This window comes from Nuphar pumila, chromosome 15 (genome assembly GCF_984573655.1).
Source record: "Nuphar pumila chromosome 15, dmNupPumi1.hap1.1, whole genome shotgun sequence".
Taxonomy (NCBI): Eukaryota; Viridiplantae; Streptophyta; class Magnoliopsida; order Nymphaeales; family Nymphaeaceae; genus Nuphar; species Nuphar pumila.
The window spans coordinates 24,484,709-24,505,357 of NC_143263.1; the positions used below are offsets into that span (position 1 = coordinate 24,484,709).

General features: G+C 36.0%; 1 protein-coding gene across 1 annotated transcript in view; it reads left to right on the forward strand.

The window, feature by feature from the left end:
* Positions 1-1,573: 1,573 nt before the first annotated feature.
* The window catches only part of LOC149814843 (YebC-like protein), a 32,508-nt gene continuing 13,432 nt past the window's right edge, over positions 1,574-20,649 (forward strand). Inside the window, exons 1-5 of the mRNA XM_089989970.1 lie at positions 1,574-1,789; positions 1,882-2,042; positions 6,933-6,994; positions 11,177-11,333; positions 11,480-11,757. Coding sequence (XP_089846096.1) covers positions 1,681-1,789; positions 1,882-2,042; positions 6,933-6,994; positions 11,177-11,333; positions 11,480-11,757 — 767 coding nt within the window. The 5' untranslated portion in view covers positions 1,574-1,680. The remainder of the gene's footprint in view (positions 1,790-1,881; positions 2,043-6,932; positions 6,995-11,176; positions 11,334-11,479; positions 11,758-20,649) is intronic.

The window sequence follows — 20,649 nt, forward strand, 5'->3', positions numbered from 1 at the left end:
ATTTATAACTATTTAAATTTTGATATATCGATCTAAATCAGGTGGTGGTTAATATGATAAGAGTTTAAGTATGTTGCATGTGATGATGATGCATATAGATAATGAGATGATTAGCTATGGTAAAAGTTTCAAAAGTGATAGTGTTTATTGTGGTTGGCAAATCATACTTTATTATGGATCTATAATTTGATGAAAATTCATAGTACTCTATTAGTATGCACGAGAAGATGATGATGTCTTAAGGTATGATCATGAAATAGCAATATAAAACCTCATGACTAATTACAAAAGTGAGATCCCAATATGATGTATTTGTTTGAATATGTTATTGCACAAAGAGTTATAATTTGAATTGTGACATGATGAGAAATATATATGGTTATGTAAAATTAGTGCATGCAAGGACAATGTCATGGCTAAACCCATATTATATGTGAAAAAATTATGATTCATATCATGTTGAAAATATTACATGATTATGTGAAAAATAATCTATATGTGAAAAATATCATATTGAAAATGAAGAAAATACACATGACTACGTGGTAAATAACCTATAGCATGTGTGAAAACCTCGTACTTGTATATTGAAAGATGAAAAACATCACATGATTATGTCATAAATAACCAATAACATGTGAGAAAAACATCATTAATATGATCAAAAGAATTGTGTAGGTTTATTTGAAACATGTTGTCATGAAGTGTTATAAGCAATATATGATGCACCATTTATGATACAATGTGGGTGTTCGACCTCTACGATCAAGTGTGAGATGTTGGATCCCGTTAATAGATCCAATGTAGTAATAACAATCTCACACTGAAATCCAAGGAGCCACACAAACGGTGAGCTCGTGCCTCATAAAAAACCCACAAGATATGCATTAAAAATGCATTAAATATATTTAATTTGGGATGTAAACGGTTAGACTAAGAAAGGTTAAATTTCATTCCCATGCATATGCTCATCAAGTGAGTCATAGTACGAGTAAGCAAGCCTTTTACGATCCTCCCTCTCTACGCACACCCACATCTCAAAAACCCAACAATGTTTCCCTATCTATTCTCAATAACTAATTAAGGCTAAAAGTCCCAAGTTCAGGAAACCCGATCTTCATCAACGATTAACTCAATTGAAAGATTGAAGTTGATAAATAGTATCTGAGACGAAGCCCCGGAGTCTCAAAAGAACTATGTGTATGCTCTTAGTTAGGTCAGTTAATGGGTTGGGTTTGCACCGGATACCCAACTCCACCAAACTCGAATACTCGAGTATAAGCATAAAAATATCGACCCGAACCCGACCTGAGTAATATGGGGGTTGGATTTGAGTTACGATTTTTGTCGGATATTTGAGCAGAATCGGCTGAACTCGAGTAATTTATATTTAATTTTTAAGTGAAAATAAGCACTTTAAATTATACGGTTTCGGTATTGAAAAACACGAATCCGGACTTAAATGTGGATCTTGTTTGGATCCACCCAGATGGGCAGAAAACTCGGCCCGTTGACAACTCTATTTCTAGTGTCGTTATGAATCGGATCAAATAGCGTCTCCAGCGGCGCGTTGTTTTCTTGAGTTCTTGTTTGGCAAAAACTGGACTCGGTGTAAGGGAAGAGAAAAAGCCCACAACAGCCCATTTACATTCACCGAAAGGCACAGCCAATCACCGAGCAATGGCTGCTACTTCTTGTTCTTCTTCCTCCATCAGGGTCTTCCTTTCGGCCCTCAAGAAGTACCCATCTGTGTTTCGTCTCGCCAACCCCAACCCCCTTGCTTTTCTATGTAATCTCTCACTTCCCCACATCATCAAGGCTATGCTTTTTCCCAAATATTTCTTTCCAACTGCACTGAGATGGTGTGTTCTTGTGTTTCAGGTATTGAGTGTTTGGACAAAGGTTCAAAGAGTTCATCAATCACGTCCAAAGTTACCACGACCCATCATATGGGTGTGGCTTCAATGGTCGGCACTAGAAGGATTTGGACATGCCCACCGGTTTGTATGGGCAGGCGCTCCAGCAAAATTGCCACTAGAAAGGTATCTTTATTTATTTATTTACGTCTTTCACTCAATGAGAATAGATATATGTTTATTTTTTATTCTTATTTTTGGTTTTTTGGAATTGTGCTGTATAGCATGGATTTATACGACTTAGTGCATCAAATGTTTGGAAAAATAAATACGAGGCTTGAGAATAGCCTTTGTGAGTTGCATCTGAATTAAGATGATTCTAGATATGGGACTCTTGAATATCTTTTGTTGGTCGTCACTGGAACGCCATAATAGTAACCATCGCATTGTTAGTTTTCGTATGTAAATGTAATGTCAATGAAACCCGAAGCAACGTCCAAGTATACTATGACGAGAAGAACAAGAGGGCTTAGTGGAATGAATATAGAGAGTCTTGAATATGATGCCACTGAATTAAGACGATGCAACCATTGAATATAATGGGAGTCTCGAGTTGCTTTTGTGGTTGTCACTGAAGTAACATAGTACTATGAGTGTGTTGTTTTTCATTGGTAATGGTAATGGAACTTGACATATCATCCAATCTGATGATCAAGACAACGAGGCTTAGACTTTGTTGAAGAAAAAGCAAATTCACCACAGCTGGATTGTTATATTGACTGCAGCTTCTGCAAGTCTATGACCAAGAAGGGGGGTGTTGTACTGAAAACATTTGTAAACCATTATACAGTTTTCAGATTGAAGGAAAAGTTCTTGAGGATTTGGTTAAGTTGTGGACTATGGCGACATGATAAATTTGCCTGGTTAACTGATCAGTTGATTGTTTATCAATGTATAAGCTGTTGATTGTTTAAACGAGAACTCGGTTCTTGGCTAGAGATCTGTGTAGGTGATATGTGGACTTGCATGTAGAAGGGAAAGTGATTGCTAAGTGTAAATTTTTTTCCTCAATGTGGTCTACTGGTTATCATTGCAATTGGTCAATGCAATTATAAGGTTTTTAATAACATGTTGAGAATGAACGATGTTCACGTGCCGGCTAGGTCCAGTTCGTTGTAACAACTGATGTTCATCACTTATCTCATGGTTTTGGAAGGAGGAGCTTGCCTCAAGCTCCGAGGATGCTTCTTAGGGAGGGGAAAATTCTAACTACTGCAATGAAAGGTACCCCCTTAAAATTTGGTTTCTCATGTTCGGGAGAAGAAAACTCTTTAAGCCAATGTTGAAAAAGTGCATAGGGAGGTGTATCAAAAGGCTCTCCAAGATTTTGATGTGTCAGATTGTATTGCATTATATCGTAAGACACACCATTAAAAGAGTTAAAATTTTAATAAATAAAATTTAAATTTTAAAAAAGGAAAAATCATAATACAACAAAATAACAAAAATATATTTAAGCTCTAAAACTATTAAAAGTTTAGAACATAAAATATATCTAAAGATAGATTACTAAAACATATTAAATAATAGTAACACGAGGAACAACTAACAAACCAACAAATATATAATAATGAATGTCGAAAGAATTTAGCATGAATAAATAAGCAAAAAATACAATTATAAATAACTAAAACAAAAATATTTCAGAATTATAATGTCATATCATGATTCATGTTTACATGAAAGTTTTATGAGAAAACACATAATAATTTATAGCGGCCTTGATGATGGGTCATCTTAAGCAAACCTTTCAGCTTCAGAAACCTCTGGCAGCGCTTGTGCGTCCTATGTGCTTCTTCTAAGAGATCCTTTATTTTTTTTTATTATTATTTTTTATAACTTGCAACAATCTCAATAAGAACATTGGTTGTAATGTGTGGAGAGAGTCATCATCATGCAAAGTTACCATGACCAAAAATATGGCATTTGAATTTATGTAATCCACCATTAATAAAACACTTCAGGGATCTCATCCAAAACTGAGGTTCAATCAGTTCTCAATATCACCAGGCAGGGTCATTTTCTGTATTGGTCCATTGATAGATCTTACTTAAAAGCCCCAAAACAATAAATAAATTTATCAACATGTGAAAAATAGTGAAATAAGCTATCTTCAACAGCAAATGAAGAAGAGAAGGGGAGAGAGAGAGAGCTCCTTAAAATAGTGCATGTTGGACCTCTTACCTTGTGGTTTTGAGCTTTAGGGCCCTCTTCAACCTTCAAAAAAAAAATTCCATCTCTAATTGCATGGATCGTTGCACATAATACCTCTCTTGGGGCAGATTATGGTAGATCTCTCACAAAATCCGCTTCTAAAGTTCAATATTTGGATATACTTGCGCAACACAACATACTCCATAGGGTCAGATAAGGATAGAAAACACCATTGATTTCTCTATTTTAAATAACTCTAAATTTATATGGTAATTTGATCTAAATAACAGTAGAGGGGAGGTTGTTTGAGCTTTGGATGCTAAAATGGGGTAAAACGCCTCCCTTTTGTTTTAAGAGACTCACTTGAAAGTGGCTGCTTGCTATGTTACAAGGATACTCCATTTTGGCTCCTGTATCACGTCCCGTTATATACTAGTCACGTTGAAAACTTCATAAAAATGACTCCATTGATTGCTCTATTTTAAATAAGTCTCTAAATCTATGTCACATAGGTGCGGGTGCAGATGCGGGTGCGGGTGCGGCGATGCAGCACTTTAAAAAACTTGGGTGCGGGGAGGGTATATATATATATAAATTTTTTAACAGTTTTAAGTTAACACTACGTGTATGTGTGTGCATTTATGTATTTATATATATAATGTAGATAAAAATGGACTTGATTAGCGTTAACTGAATTTACTTTTGGATAAAAATGGACCTCATTATGGTTGACTTCACCTAACACAAAGGAAGCTATGTCCAAGTGTTGCACCCGCCTGGGTGCGGGTGCGACGCGGGTGCGGTGCCCTGTTAGAAGAGTCCGTGTGACATAGCTCTAAATTTATATGGTAATTTGATCTAAATGACAGTAGAGGGGAGGGTTATTTGAGCTTTGGATGTTAAAATGGGGTAAAATTGGACCCTTTTGTTTTAGGAGACCCACTTGAAGGTGGCTGCTTGCTATGTCACAAGGATACTCCATTTTGGTCCATGTATCACATCGCCTTATATAATAGTCACGTTGAAGACTTCATAAAAATGACCATATCCCTGTATCCGGCTGCATGCCACTTTTCCAGAAAGTTCCTGGTGGCATTGACTCACATGGCATGAGTCATATCATATGATACCGTATACTATACACCCATACATAAGATATGAGTCAACACAGTCTGGTAAACTGTTTTTAATGATTCACGAAATCATATTGGTCCAATGCCTGATACACCGTTATAGTGCATCATATTGCACGATCACAGTCACCAATATCATTCTCTGCAATTTCTTTGCAAGATTTTTCTCAAGAGTTTTTTTTTTCAATTTTTTTTTCTCAGAAAAATCTTGAGAAAATATCCGAAACTCTAAAATTTAAAAAACATAATGAATAATACAAAAGATAAGTGGTAATAGGTTTTATAGTATTTTTATTGCAAAAATATAAAGAAACAATTAGAAAAGTTTTTAAACTATAAAAGAAACAGAAAAGATACTTAAAATATAAAAAAAATATGTTTTTTTAAAATCTCGGGTAAATATTGCGATATGTTAGGTTCTTGCAATATTTTGAAAGTCTTGGGAAAATATCGCCAACTTTGAAATATCTATAAATATTGCTGACTTTGAAATATCTATAAATATCGCATTATTTTCAAAATTTTGGTGATATTGGTGACTATGTGTATTATAAATATGATTTTTACAACATTACTTTAAACTATTTACATCAACTTAATTGCCAACAGGCCCAACACACTATCTTCTATTAGGAACTGATGGTTAGTCCATTTTTGTTTCTCTTCTCATTCCTTTTTTGTTTTTTTATGTGTGCTTGGATGTAAGTCATATTAGAGACTTAACAGGGATATTTGCAAGCAATTGCTGAAAAGGTTTCCTGATAGTTTTGATGGGCTTATGTGCACAAAGACAAGTGGGCAGGCTGTGCCATGCAGATATTGGTACCATGGATAGTAGGCAGTTAGGAACACATGGATTGGAGGGAGATGAAGCGATAAACACTTATTCATAAAGCTCCCTTCTTTTATATGATGATCTCAAGCGAGGTAAATGATAAACGTTGAAGAGTGTAGTTTTTTTCTTTGTTTTAATGGTGGTTCAGGTACTGCTGAAATTTTATGTTTACTTTCCTTCAATTTGTTAAATTGTTCATTCTGTAAGCATTTGTTGGAATATTTGCTTTTTCACTAGGTCCATTGCAGTTTTCTTTTCATAAATTGTATAATAAAGGCGTGGTGCCTTCTATTACTTTATCTAAAAACTTAGTCATGTTCTTAGAAGCCATTGGCCAATATAAAAAGAAAAAGAAACGTTCATAGCTTATTATTATGAGTTACTTTTGGGGTGAACTTCTTCTTATTAGTTGGCCAATACTACAGGGATCATCCTCCATCAAATCACTTCCCCATTCCACTTATCTTGTTTTTTATTGTTGATTGTAGTAGATATCTTGTTTTGGTTTTTTTATTCTTGCTATTGGAGAAACTTTGTGATTCTCTTCTATTTGTCCTGATTATGTTAAAACACTTTTGCCTTTATTGATTGTTGTTCATTTAGTATTGGTGGGAATTTCATATTGCTTGAAGTTAATGTGTCTTTATAGTTTCTTGGATCTGGGATATCCAGGTCCTTGGTACATTCAGGTGATGCCATTGAAAATGATAAAGTTAAATCGATGAGTTATCTAGATCATTTGCGCAATTGAGTACTCGATACATTACCAATGTGGTCATGTCTTGAATATTTTTGTATGCCTTCTGATTGATGTCTTCTCATCTTCACTATATTCATGACATCTTAGAAACATGCATGCAGCCATTTCATTTTAAATCCTTGTGCTGAATGCAGGGGGCTCAAGATGCAAAGAAGGCCAAACGATATGGGAGAATTGGGAAGGAAATAGTATCTGCGTAAGTTTAAAAATGTGATATTATATAGAAGATTGAAATTGTGAACATGCAATAAGTTTATTCCCTGGAATTAAGGGTGCTCGTAGAGTTCCTAATTGTTTTGGAGTTTATGTAGAGTAGTATTTTTATGTATGTCTCAGTTAAAGTCTGGCACTATGTCACATGGGTACGGGTATGAGTATGGAGGGTACGGCACTGCAATTTAAAAAAATGAGGGTACGGGGACACAAATGTATATGTATGTATGTATATATTCAGAAAGTGAGTTTGGGTATGAATCAAGTTTGGATCTATACTAAGGTCTATATCAATTTTTTTAAAAAAAAGCCTGTAAGGGAGGTGACTATAATTTTTTGAAAAAAGGGGCAGGGAAGGTCCATATCAGAAATTAAAGAAAAAGTTTGTAAGGGAGGGGATGACTGTAATTTTTAAAAATAAAGGGGAAGGGGAATAAAATTCTCTTTTTAATAAAAACATAGGGCGGCACAAAATCTCTCTCTCTCTCTCTCGCTCTCTCATCTTCTTCTTCCTTCATCTCCTTCTCTATCTCTTTCTCTTTCATCTTCTACATTTTCCTCCTGTTTCCTTCTTTTTTTCTTCTTCTTCCCTCTCCTTTTCCTTTTTCTTCTTCCTCCTCCTCCTCTTTCTTTTTCTTCTTCCTCCCTGCCTTTCACCCAAAAAAAAAATGGGTTGGATTGCGGTTGGACCCGACCCGATCCGGACCTGCACGTGTACCCATGCTGCATCCGGTATTACCGTATTAGTACCCGTGTTGGGCTGTGTCAACACGGGTACGGCTGCCTGGTTGCCGTGTCTATGTGACATAAGTCTGCCGTGTAATTAAGGGATTTCAATTTGTCATTGGTCCTAAGGGTATTAGTTGTCCTTGGAGTTTGTAATGGTAGCAATACTTATTCAAACTTTGCTATTTTACTTTTTGAGATATGTAGTCTTTGATTATGAGTTGTGATGTGCATATATATCTCACAGGCAATGTTGTGAAAAGCATTGAGGCATAGCGTATCGCTCCACCAAAAATTGAGGCGCAAAGCGTAAGCCTCAAGATTTCTTTTTAAAAACTTAAAAAAACTTTTAAAAAAACATATAAAAATACAAATAAATCAAAGAAATGCTTTATTGATGAAGCAACAACCAATAAGAAATAGAAAATCTCAAATAAATACCGAAAAATATGAGATTAACATGTAAAAGTAACATTAATGCAACAACTTGATCTATGTAAGTATCTAACAAATAAAATATGAGCATTCAATAAAAAATTAAGTAACAAAATCTCTAACAATCATATTTCTCAACATCATGTCATCATCAGAAAATGCATATTAGCATTAACAACCAAATGTTAATACATGTTAATGTATTTGTCCAAAACTCTCCAAAATGAGAGTGTTACAACATTCACAAGTTCAAATGAAGGATCCAAGAAACATATAAATGTCCATAGTCCACGATATGAATAAATACAAATACATGTATTCTCTGAATGTAAACACCAAATCTAATTGCAAATACAAAGTGAAGAAAATAACAATGTGACAATGTAACAATGTAACAGCAAAAGACATGCTAAAAAAAGGTACAATCAATCGGCAAGATAGTAAATCCCACGCAGTTACAGTTACACATGCAGTCAATGTAAAAAATAAAAAGAACAAAAAACCAAATACTAAGTATCATATTTAAAACAAAAGAATAAGTATACAAAGAAATGAGATCTATACATGTAGTTACACATGCTACATGAAAAAAAGAAATAAGTATATTCCCAATAATCCCACGGGATTCATACCCATGCAGTTAAACAACAACGTGCAGCATTTTAAACGAGACAGACAAAGAGAGAGCATAAAAAAGGACATGCAGAGAGAGCAAGGGACGAGAGAGAGACAAACAGACAAAGAGAAAGGAGAGAGAGAGAGAAAGACATACAGATAGAGAGAGACAAGAGAGAGTACCTGTAGGTGAGAGGCGAGAGAGAGAGAGCAACAATTCTTCTTCTTCCTTTCAGCAGAGAGAGAGGGAGAGCGAGAGACGAGACAACAAGGAGAGCGAGAGAGCAGGGAGAGAGAGATTACAGGAGAAATTAGGGGAGAAAGAGAGGCCTCAACCTTAATCGGGGCCTCTTTATCCCCAAATAAGGGGTCAAATGAGGCCTTTTACCCCATTTGACCCAATGCCTGAGGCGTACACCTCATAGCATATGAGGCGTATGCCTCAGCGCATTTGCACCTCCGGTCTTCCCCTCAAGGTACAAAGGGCCGTGCCTTGAGGCGTATTTTTGATAACACTGCTCACAGGTGATTTGTTGTACAATCCTTGAAAGAAATTTGGTATCCAAGGTTTTAGTCGTCCGTGACAGTTGTTGCTTCAAAATTTTATGCTTGTGCTTTGACCAATTCAAAACTTTATGCTTGTGCTTTGACAGTTGCTTCACTTTATGAATATGAACCTGTCAGTATGATGGGTGTCTTTTCTTATTTCTGTTTCTTTAGTCTCCATTCAATTATAGATTAAACCTAATTCCTGGAGGATGGAAGTCATGTAGATGAATATATATTGCAGAACCATCTCAAATTCTAGAATCAATTTGTCTTAATAAACAGATAAATGGAGTTGGCTACTGTGGCATTAAAAGCGTCAGGTGAGCCTAGGTGTTTGGTGCAGTCTTTAGCATTTCACTCGTCTGCATGATGCCTAGTTTGAAACATGTGGATCTCATTTCAGTAAAACATGCAATGATACTTGTATTTTTACATGGTTGGTCATATAACTATATGGAAATAAATGTGACTTAAAGCATTTGGGAACATCTAAGGTAGTTTGTACCTGATTCTTTGAGAAAGGTACAACTTAATTTATTTTTTCCCGTCTTCTCTCTTTGAATGGGGTTAGGGTTTATTTTTCGCTTATACGTAAATAAATGTGACATAAAGCATTTGGGAACATGTAATGTAGTTTGTACCTGATTCTTTAATAAAGGTGCAACTTAATCTCTTTTTCTCTTGCTTTCTCTCTGAATGGAGTTGGGGTTTATTTTTTTGCTTACATGGTGAGAAATCAATAAAAAAGACCTATATCCATATCTGGGAACATATGTGAATGATAATGCAAATTGGCAACTGAAGTTACCAACCTCATGGAGCTACTGTTTCAAGGCCTCATTTATCATGCGTGAAACCAAAAGATTGATGATAAAAGAAATGTGAAATTTGGTTTCATGCAACAACCCTTGCAAACATTTTGTGATCTGTTTTCTTTGAAAGGATTAAAAATATGAGCTTTTGGCATGAATAGTTCATCTATCATGTGATATATTTGAGACCCACAAATCAAATATTAGACATGCTTGTTTTGATTTGGGGCTCGTTTGTTTTATTCCCACGCAAAGGAAAGCTTTACTTGGGAATGGGCACAAATTTCTAAAAAATCCTGCCAGCTCAGCCTTCCAATGTGAAAGCTTTCATAAGGGAGAGGTATGAAATGATTTACACATAAAAAGTGATAGGTGGCAGTAAAAACAGGGACTCACTTGTGCCAGCATTGCATTTTCTCACCATGATGATATAGTGCTTGTTTCATTCATGGTGGGAAAGGATTACATCAGGATTCCAGCTCAGCACTTTCCCATGAAAGTTGCATGAAGCAAACTGGGCCTTAGTCTGCAACCTGTAGAGGCTAAAGCTCAGTTGGTAAAAGATTTTGGATCCGACTTCTGAGTCTAGTAGTAGATTCTGCCTGTAAGAGATCACCTCTTCTCTTTTTGAGAGATTTTGATGCTCTTATGCAATTATTTTGACTTGTAATTGGTACATAAATTGGACAATACCCATTGATAATTTTTCTTTTATTTCTTTTCCTTTATTTTTCAGAATTTAATAACCTAACTGTTCATTTGCTTTATGAAATGTGTATTATTGTGATTTTTGAAACTTGTGAATTTAAGGTCTATTGTTGCCAGGATATGTTCTGTATATGTATTTTCTCTTTGTTTTGCAATATAATGACCTTCTCTTAATTATTCAGGATGCCATTTATAATTTTGTGAAATTTGCATCAGATATCTTTTTTCTGCTTTTTCTTATTGATGTTACTTATATCTGTATTTCAATGTGATGAGAAAATTGCTTGTGAGCATTGTGCTTTCTATTGTATAAATTTCAGTGTCAAGAAAGGAGGCCCAAATCCAATTTCAAATACAGTGCTTGCTGCTTTGTTGGAAAAAGCTAGGGAGCTTGATGTTCCTAAGGAAATACTGGAGAGAAATATTAAAAGAGCCTCTGAAAAGGGCCAAGAGTCTTACATTGAGAAGGTCTATGAGGTACATAAACAGTATGTTCCCTAACAGTTTCATACTGGTCTATATTAGCTGCTTGGCTTTTTTGCTATTGTGCTTTCATGATTGTCTGAGTGAATGTGATCCAAGTGAATTTGTCTGGTTCTCACAAACTTCATCATCATAATCAGGTGTATGGTTTTGGTGGTATCAGTATGGTGGTTGAGGTCTTAACGGATAAGGTAAACAGATCTGTGGCCGCTGTTAGAGAGGTTGTGAAAGACTGTGGTGGAAAGATGGCAGACCCTGGATCAGTTATGTTCAAGTTTAAGCGTGCAAGAGTTGTTACTGTAAAGCTCACTGATGTTGATAAAGATCATCTTCTGGCCGTTGCTCTAGATGCAGGGGCTGAGGACGTCATAGAACCTCCAGTCTTTGAGGATGATACAGATGAAGATCGCTCAGAAAGGTATGATACCATCTTGGAAATAATCACACAAAATATACCTGTTTTTACATTTTGAAGCTTGTTAAAAGTATACCATAAATTTGCAGAGATTTAGAATAGATCTTTTTCTTTTTCCTGGATTAGAAGAAAATTTCCGAGAAAAACTTTGCCGATAATTGCCAAGAACGATAATCGTGACTATGGTTATGACTAGTGTTATGAAAAGCGTTGAGGCGTAGCGAGGCACTCCAACAAAAACCGAGGCGAGGCGTAAAGTGCAAGCCTCAATTTTTTTTTTGAAAACTTTAAAAAAATTATAAAAACATATCTAAAAATATAAATAAATAAAAAATGCTTTATTGATGAAATAACAACCAATAGGAAATAGAAAATCTCAAATAAGTACTAAAAAATATGAGATTAACATATAAAAGTAACTAAAAATTGATTACATAACTGAAAAATATATGAGATTAACCAACAAAAGTTAAAATATACTAAGAAACTGATTACATAACTGAAATAAGTCATAACTGAAAAATATATGAGATTAACCTACAAAAGTTAAAATATATGAGATTATTCTAAAAAATATGAGATTAACATATAAAAGTAACTAAAAAACTGATTACGTAACTGGAAAATATATGAGATTAACCAACAAAAGTTAAAATATACTAAGAAACTGATAACATAACTGAAAAATATATGAGATAATACTATGCAACCACACGTGCTCTTAACAAGTTCTCTCAAAACATATCCTTAGAGGAATCCCAACTTAGGAGATCAAATAGAATCTCTAGTGCTCCAAATAGATTTGTATCATACTACTCATTTTCTCCAAAATTTAAAGCATGTTTAATAACTCTTCACTCTTATTATGAGTCATCTCATTATAATGATGCCAAACAATATCTTTATTGTAATGAAACAATGAAAATAAAACTTAATGCTCTTAGGAAATCCAATTGTGAGAAATAATTGATCTTCTATTAGGCAATAAACCTATAGGATATAGATGGGTGTTTAAAGTCAAAACCAAAAGTGACATCATTAGAAAGGTATAAAGAAAGATTGATTGCAAACTATGTCACATGGGTGCGGGTGCAAACCGGGTGTGGCGCAATTTCAAAATTTTGGACACGGGGACTTGGCTATATATATAACAATAATTCTAGTAAACAATTAAAATTAAGGTAAACACATCTATGGGCCATGGTTAAAGGAAAAAAAACTTTAAACTATGACCTTGTGAAATGGTCCATAATCTGTACTGGACCAATTTTTTAAATGACCCCTTTACTATAACATTCACATCTTTGTGATCTGTTCAATTTTGACATTCAAATGTTTAAACTTTATACGTTAATAGTTGCACAGTCTGTGCAATGCAGTCTGTGACTGTGCAGACTGTGCACAGTCACACAGACTGTGCACAATGACTGTGCAGTTGCACAGTCTGTGACTTTGCAATTGCATTGCACAATCTGGTTATATATTAAAATATATATATATATATATATAAATGTTTTTTTTTGTTTTTTGTCCTAAAAATGGACATTTTTGGACTCGGTCAAAGTTGATCGAGTCCAAAATGTGGACGGATTCGGCCTCGACTCGTAGACCGAGTCCGACTCGGCGTTGACCGAGTCCAGGTCGAGTCCGAAGCCACACCCGTGTCGGGGCGTGTCAACTCGGGTGCGACACCTCCCTAGCCGAGTCCGTGTGACATAGATTGCACAAGGGTATGCTCAAGAATATGAAATAAGATTATAATGAAACCTTTACTCCCGTTACAAGAATAACTAATGTTCGAACTCTGATTGCCATTGTCTCTATTAAAAAATAATCATTTTTTCATTTAGATATTAAAAATATTTTTTTAAATGAAAAACTTGGTGAGGAAGTTTACATGGATCCCCTTCCTAGGGTTAATTAAAATGAAAAAATTTTAAAACATAAAAATGCCTTGTATGGCCTTAAACAAGCTCCCTAAGGTTTGGTATGATAAATTTAGTAATATTGTGATTAATTTAAGATTTATCTCTTATTATACTTATTGAAATTAAATATATTTAAATTTTTTTTTGATATGTTTGACTTGGGGCTTTTGAGATATTTTTTAGTAATTGAGGTTGCCTACTCTTCGAAACGATATATTCTTTTTTAGATGAAATTGGCTGCTGACATATATGCTAGGTCAGGAGTTTCAGATAAAAAGAAGGTGGAGACCCTAGAAGTCATAAATGCAAAATTAAGGTTTGAAGATGACGTATTGCTTGAATTCTACTCCATATTGCCAATTGATTGGATCTTTCACCTACCTCTCTATCACCCGACCTAATATTGCTCGTGCCATTCATGCAACAAATCAGTTTCAACATGCTCCTACTATAGTGTACATGCTAAGTCATAGAGACTCGGCAAAACAGGTGCCGCACCCGGGTCGACGCGACGCGGGTGCGCATGCGGCATCGGGTGCGGTCAACACGACCCTGGGTGCGGTCAACGCACCTAGGGTCATTTTCGTCCATGTTTTGGACGTTAAAAAAACCCGATGAAAAGGAGGATTAGGGCAAATTTTTTTGCCCTAATCTCTCCTCTTCTCTCCCGCGCAGCTCAGCTTGAGCTCTCTCCTCCCGATGCCCCGACGCCACCTCCTAGGCTTCTCTCCCTCGTCGCAGGTACGTACCCTCTGACTCTCTTCTTGTGTCGACAATGGAGGGGCCGAGGCCCCCCTGCTCCCTCTCACTCTCTTGTTGGGTCGGCGGGGGAGGGGCTCGACCCCTCCCTGTTTTCGGCAGGGGAGGGGCTGAGCCCCCCTCTTGCTCTCTTGTTGGGTCGGCAGGGGAGGGGCCGAGTCCCCCCCCTCTCTCACTCTCTTGTTGGGTCGGCAAGGGAGGGACTGAGCCCCCCCTGCGCCCTCTCGCTCTCTTGTTGGGTCGGCTGGGGAGGGGCCGAGCCCTCCCTCTCGCTCTCTTGTTGGGTCGGCAGGGGAGGGGTTGAGCCCTCCCTGCTCCCTCTGTTTTCAGCAGGGGAGGGGCCGAGCCCCCCATCCTGCTCCCTTTGATTTTAGGGAGGGGTCGAGCCCCTCCTCTCGCTCTCTTGTTGGGTCGACAGGGGAGGGGTTGAGCCCCCCCCCTGCTCCCTCTATTTTCGGCAGAGGAGGGGGTCGAGCCCCCGTCCCTGCTCCTTATTTCAGGGGAGGGGCTGAGTCCCTCCCTGTTTTTGGCAGGGGAGGGGTAGATCCCCCCTCCTTGCTCCTGATTTTATTATTATATATATATATATTATATTTTTATATCAAGATAATGTATGTATAATTGATTTGAAATTTTGAATGTATTTTTTTTGTGTTTTCAGAATAAAAATGACGGATAAAGGGAAAGGACTTGCGTCATCCTCATCCCAACATGTGAGTTCTGCTGCTAGTTGTAGTGGGATTGATGATGTGGGCCCACTATGGGTACATGTAGATAAACTTGCAAAAACTGAACAAGAAGGTGGTGGAAACAAGAGATTTCGATGCATGCTCTGCGAAAGAGATTTTGTTGGGTCTTATACAAGAGTGAAAACTCATTTGTTGAAGATACCAGAACATGGCATTTCAGGATGCAGAAAAGTTGATGAGGCAATGCGAAGACAATACAAGAAAATACAAGAAAATACAAGAAGAATATGAGAAGAGAAAGACACTGACCGATTCTTATGCCGTTAGTGTGCCATTTGCAAGCCACAAAGAAGATGCCGAAAAAAAATAAAAGTCAATGTAGGAGGTAGATGAACGATACAAGCAACATTCAATACACATGGAAGAGAAGAATTGGATAGAAAAGTTGGGACGTATTTTTATTCTATTTTACTCCCATTTAATGCGGCTAAAAATCCTTACAGAGTATTTGAATGAGTTGTTTATAGAAGTCATAAAAGAAGTGGGTGATCTGAAAGTGATACAAATCATTACAGACAACGTCCAGTTTGTAAAAGTGCAGCGTTGAGTTTGGAGAGTGAGTACTCTCATATTTTTTGGACTTCCTGTGTAGCACACATCTTAAATCTGGCTCTAAAGAGCATTTGCAACCCCAAAGAAGAAGAAAATTCATAAGCACATGCTTTATGTTCATAGATTGAAGATTTAGAAAGAAATGTCAAAAGCATTAAGAACTTTGTTGTTAACCACCATCGTGCTAATGCTATATTTAATAGGCATTCTGACCTGAAATTGTTGAAGGTCGCTGAATCACATTTTGCGTCCATCATTGTGATGGTGAAGATGATTAAAAGAGTGAAGAATGCTTTGGTTAACATGGTGATTGATGAAAATTGAACATTCTATCGTGCTGATGATGATATCAAGGCTCAAGAAATTAAAAAATTCATTCTTGATGATGAATTTTGGAACAAAGTGGTATACTTCCTTCAATTTACGCAACCTATTTGGGAAATGTTAAGAGAAGTTGATAAGGATGAGCCCATGCTTTACAGAGTTTATGAAATATGGGATAATATGATTGAAAAAATACAAGCTATAGTTTTCAAGAATGAAGAAAAAAATTCTGCATTGGATGATTCAATTTTTTTTAATCATATTCATTCAATTTTAGTCAGAAGATGGCATAAGAGCAACACTCTTTTGCATTGCATGACACATTCTCTTAATCCAAAATATTATGCAAATAAGTGGCAGGTTGGTGGTATTGGTCGTGTCCCTCCAAATTTAGACTCAGAGCTATCAAGACATAAAAATATGTGTATGACAAGACTTTTTCCAAAAGCATATCTTCTACATCAAGTCACACAAGAGTTTGAAATTTTTTTATCTTTGAGATTATATGGACCAACATTATTCGCGAGAGAAGAGGATAATATAGATCCTATCACATGGTGGTCAATGTTTGGATCAGAAACACCTCTTCTCCAACGTCTTGCATTAAGATTGCTATCGCAGCCTGCTAGTTCATCTTGTTGTGAAAGAAATTGAAGCACATATTCTTAAATCTACAACATAAAGAGAAACAAACTCACCAGCAAGCGTGCAGAGGATTTAATATATGTTCATTCAAATCCTCGATTACTTTCGCGAACCAATGATGAATACATGTACTAATTTGCTCTCTTAGTTATTTGATTATTTCTTAGTTTTTCATTTAAATATACTTGTATTGTATTTAATATTTTCAAATTAGGTTTGTAACGCAGACAAGGAACATTCAAATTTTGGGATGTAAACCTAGAAGAGTGTGACTTCGAGGGAGAGCATGATTTCAACATAACAAACATGGATTTAGCTGAGCCCAATATTCCTTTTAATGATGCATTTGATGATGAAGAAGAAAATTATTAGGATCCATTACTTCATCAGGACATACTTTGGTATGCAATTTAGTTCTTTTCTGCTTTACTTATTTGATTGATATTTAGGTTGATTTATGTAATTGCTTTACTTATTTGATTGATATTTAGGTTGATATATTGCATGCATGATGAATGATATTATGACAATGTTAACCGTTAAAACTTCAAAATTATATATATATATATATATATATATATATATATATATATATATATATATATATATATATTTACATTTTTGCCCTACCGCACCCCCGCACCCAAGGTTTTTGAAAGTGTCGCACACCCGCACCCATGTGACATAGTGTACATGGCTACAATTATGAGGATTATGCGACATATTAAAACCACAATCTCAAAAAGGCTTTTCTTATCCTCTTTCTCATCTTTAGATTTAATTGCTTACAGTATCGCTGATTCGAGTGGTCACCCAAATGATAAAATCTCAACTACTAGCATATGTTTTTTTAGGGGATTCTTTAATTTCTTGAAGGTGTAAGAAACAAAAGAAGACCTCGTTATCTTCAAGTGAGGTAGAATATTAAGCAATGACAATAACAACAATGGAGCTTGTTTGACTCAAGACTCTTCTTCAAGATATAGGAGTTTCCATCTCCAAATCCTCGAAGTTGTGTTGTGGCAACAAAAGTAAATCAACATAGCAAACAATCACACCTTTCACAAAGGGACCAAACACATTGAGAAGAGCTGCCACTATGTTCATGATGAATATTTAAAAAGAACTATTAAGTTGGCTGTATGTCACATCGGAGTACCAACTTGCTGATTTCTTCATCAAATCCCTTCCTACCTCCCGTTTTATTTATCTACTTAACAAACTTTCGGTGATCTCACCGTAAGTTTCAGGGGGTGTTAAAATGTACGTGTATATATATAGGTGTAAATTAATATAACCCTCAAGAGTATTTTTATCTTTTTTGTCATATGTAATTAGCACAGTCCACTAGGGACTTTTTCTTACTTTTTATTTATTTATTTATTTTTGTCTTTATTTTATTTAACCTAGGAATTTTTGGTCCTCCCATATAGCTGTTGAGATTCTCGGTCACAAATGTGGCCATTGGGGAGCTCCCAACAGCTCTATGGGAGCTCCCCTTTGAAACCCACTTTGTGTATAAAAAGGAAACTTCCCCCTCTCTATTCTTAATGCCTTTAGAGCATTTTCTCAATAAGAAATATTGTTTATTTTTATGTTCTTTTTGCTCTTGTGCTTAAGCACTTTGTGATTCTATGTATCTTGCCCATTAGTAGCCTTATTGTTGTGTGTTTAGAGATATTTCTTGTGATCTCACATTTCATTATACATATACCTTACTATGGAGCTATATTGCAAGAAAAGGATCACGAGTCTACCTTTTCATTTCTTATACCCTTTCCAGAAAATCCAATAATTGGTAAGAGAAAGAAAATGATAACCTATAGTAAGAGTGCCTTAGGAGTGTCTAGCCAGTCATTCCTTAAAAAGATTGATCATATGAAGGAGGATCTTTCTGACCCTAGTCCTAGTATTCTTTAGGTCGATCCAAATACACAAGCAACGGATTATCTTTCACCTCAGGTACGTAGGAGTTCTTGCGCATCCATTCCTCCTACTTGTTTTGTCTCGTATGATTCATTTTCTGCTACTCACCAAGATTTCCTAGCCTTGATTTATTCATACCATGGACCCAAATCTTATGTTGAGGCTGTCATGCAATCTCAATGACAAATACTCATAGAGCTTAGTGCATCAGAGAAGATGAAGGCACACAAATTGGTCAAGCTGCCAAAGGGAAAGAATGTTGTTGGATGCAAATTGGCATATAAGATCAAGCCGAGTAGACGAAACAATTGAAAGATATAAAGCTCATCTTGTGGCCAAGGGGTACAATTAATAAGAGACACCCACAAAAGGAAAACCACGATAAGGGTCTCCCCCTCTCTTTCCTCCATTGTTTCTCCTCGAGCTCACCTTCAAGATCACCGCCCAAGCACCCGTATGAGGAGCATACCTACGAGTTCGTCAATAGGTTGATAGAGAGCAATGATTTCTATTCCAAGGATTGCAATGCCCATAGAAAAGAATGATGCGATTGAGATTGTTTGTAGATGGGAATCGGTGGTGTTCGATTTTTTCTGGATTTATGATGTTGGGTATTGGTTAATTCGACGATGGTGGTGGTTGTTTGATGGTTTTACCAGATGGGTAATGGAGAAACAATTGTTTTTTAAGGAAAAATGGAGATTGGGATGTTAATTAGTGTTAATTGATTGATTAGGTGAATGTTGGTTCCCAAAAATTTGATGGAGTTGAAGATCAGAGAGTCCTCGGAGAGTGTTCATATTGATGATCAGAGAGGAGCAATGTTCATTCTCCGTCTCAAGGGGGGAGATTTTGCAACATATAGAATGGGATTGCTTCTGCAGTTACTGAATTGACAAGAATTAGATTGAGGGTTCAAAAAAATTGGTTCGTGCAAAATAAGAAGCAATTGATCACTCTGAAGCAGGGGAATAGAAGAGGATCAATGTTTTTTTGTGTTTATTAGATGAGAGAAAATAAAAAACTGTGAAATTTTAGATGGATCATCTATCTTGCATTATATGATCGAAGTAGTAGAAAAAAAAGAACTGCGGTTCTAACATTAGTGGCGAATTTTCAAAACTTCTATCTAAATAGTTTTTTGTTTATTAGAGCTTGTTTCTTTTTCTAATATTGCTCCTTTCATTTGGTGCAATATGAGACTGTAACCAAGCAAAACAAAAATTATATATTTTATTAAATAATTCAATGCAGTTGAACTAGGAAACACCATGAATTAGTGATGAGCAGACATACAAAATGCAGTATTGCAGACAAATGATGAAATTGTAAGATGACCAATGCTAAGCTTATCATATAAAGAATATGCAATGAGGACACAAACTTAAGGTGGAGTCACAAGTTATTCTTTTATGACCAATGTTAAACCATGTTATTTTTTCATGCTGATCAACTTATACAATGATTGCAACAAGTTATAACTACTTTAAGTTGCACTTGCAGAACCTAAAAGCCTCTTCTTCTCACTAAATGAAACAGCACACACTAAGTGTTTCATTGATCGGGTCATCATATTTGCATATGATATTGGTTTTTAGCATGAAACATTGAATTCCTTTGTTTGTCTTGGTTGGTCCTTTTCTTTCATTATCTACACCTACTAATGAGATCCGTTCCATCTTGAATGGCCAGTTTGTGGGAAGAGTATTTATATTTTCTTATGTAGAATGTATATTGAGTCCTTGTTAGCTCTTTCTTGTAAAGCTATCAATATTTCAAGTTTCATACTGGTGTTTTTTTATCCCATCTATGATCTTATTGTTTTCTAACCATCTAATCTTAAATCTTTCAACCTTCTTTAGATTAGTTGAGATTGTTAAATTCAATTAGATGCTAGATTCAACTTCAAGATATGCACATAAGAATTTATTTCTAACCCCACCTCTTAAAGCTATGGACAAGCTCGTGCATCAACAAAGTTTGATAAGGTGTCTTCAACTCAACACCTTCAC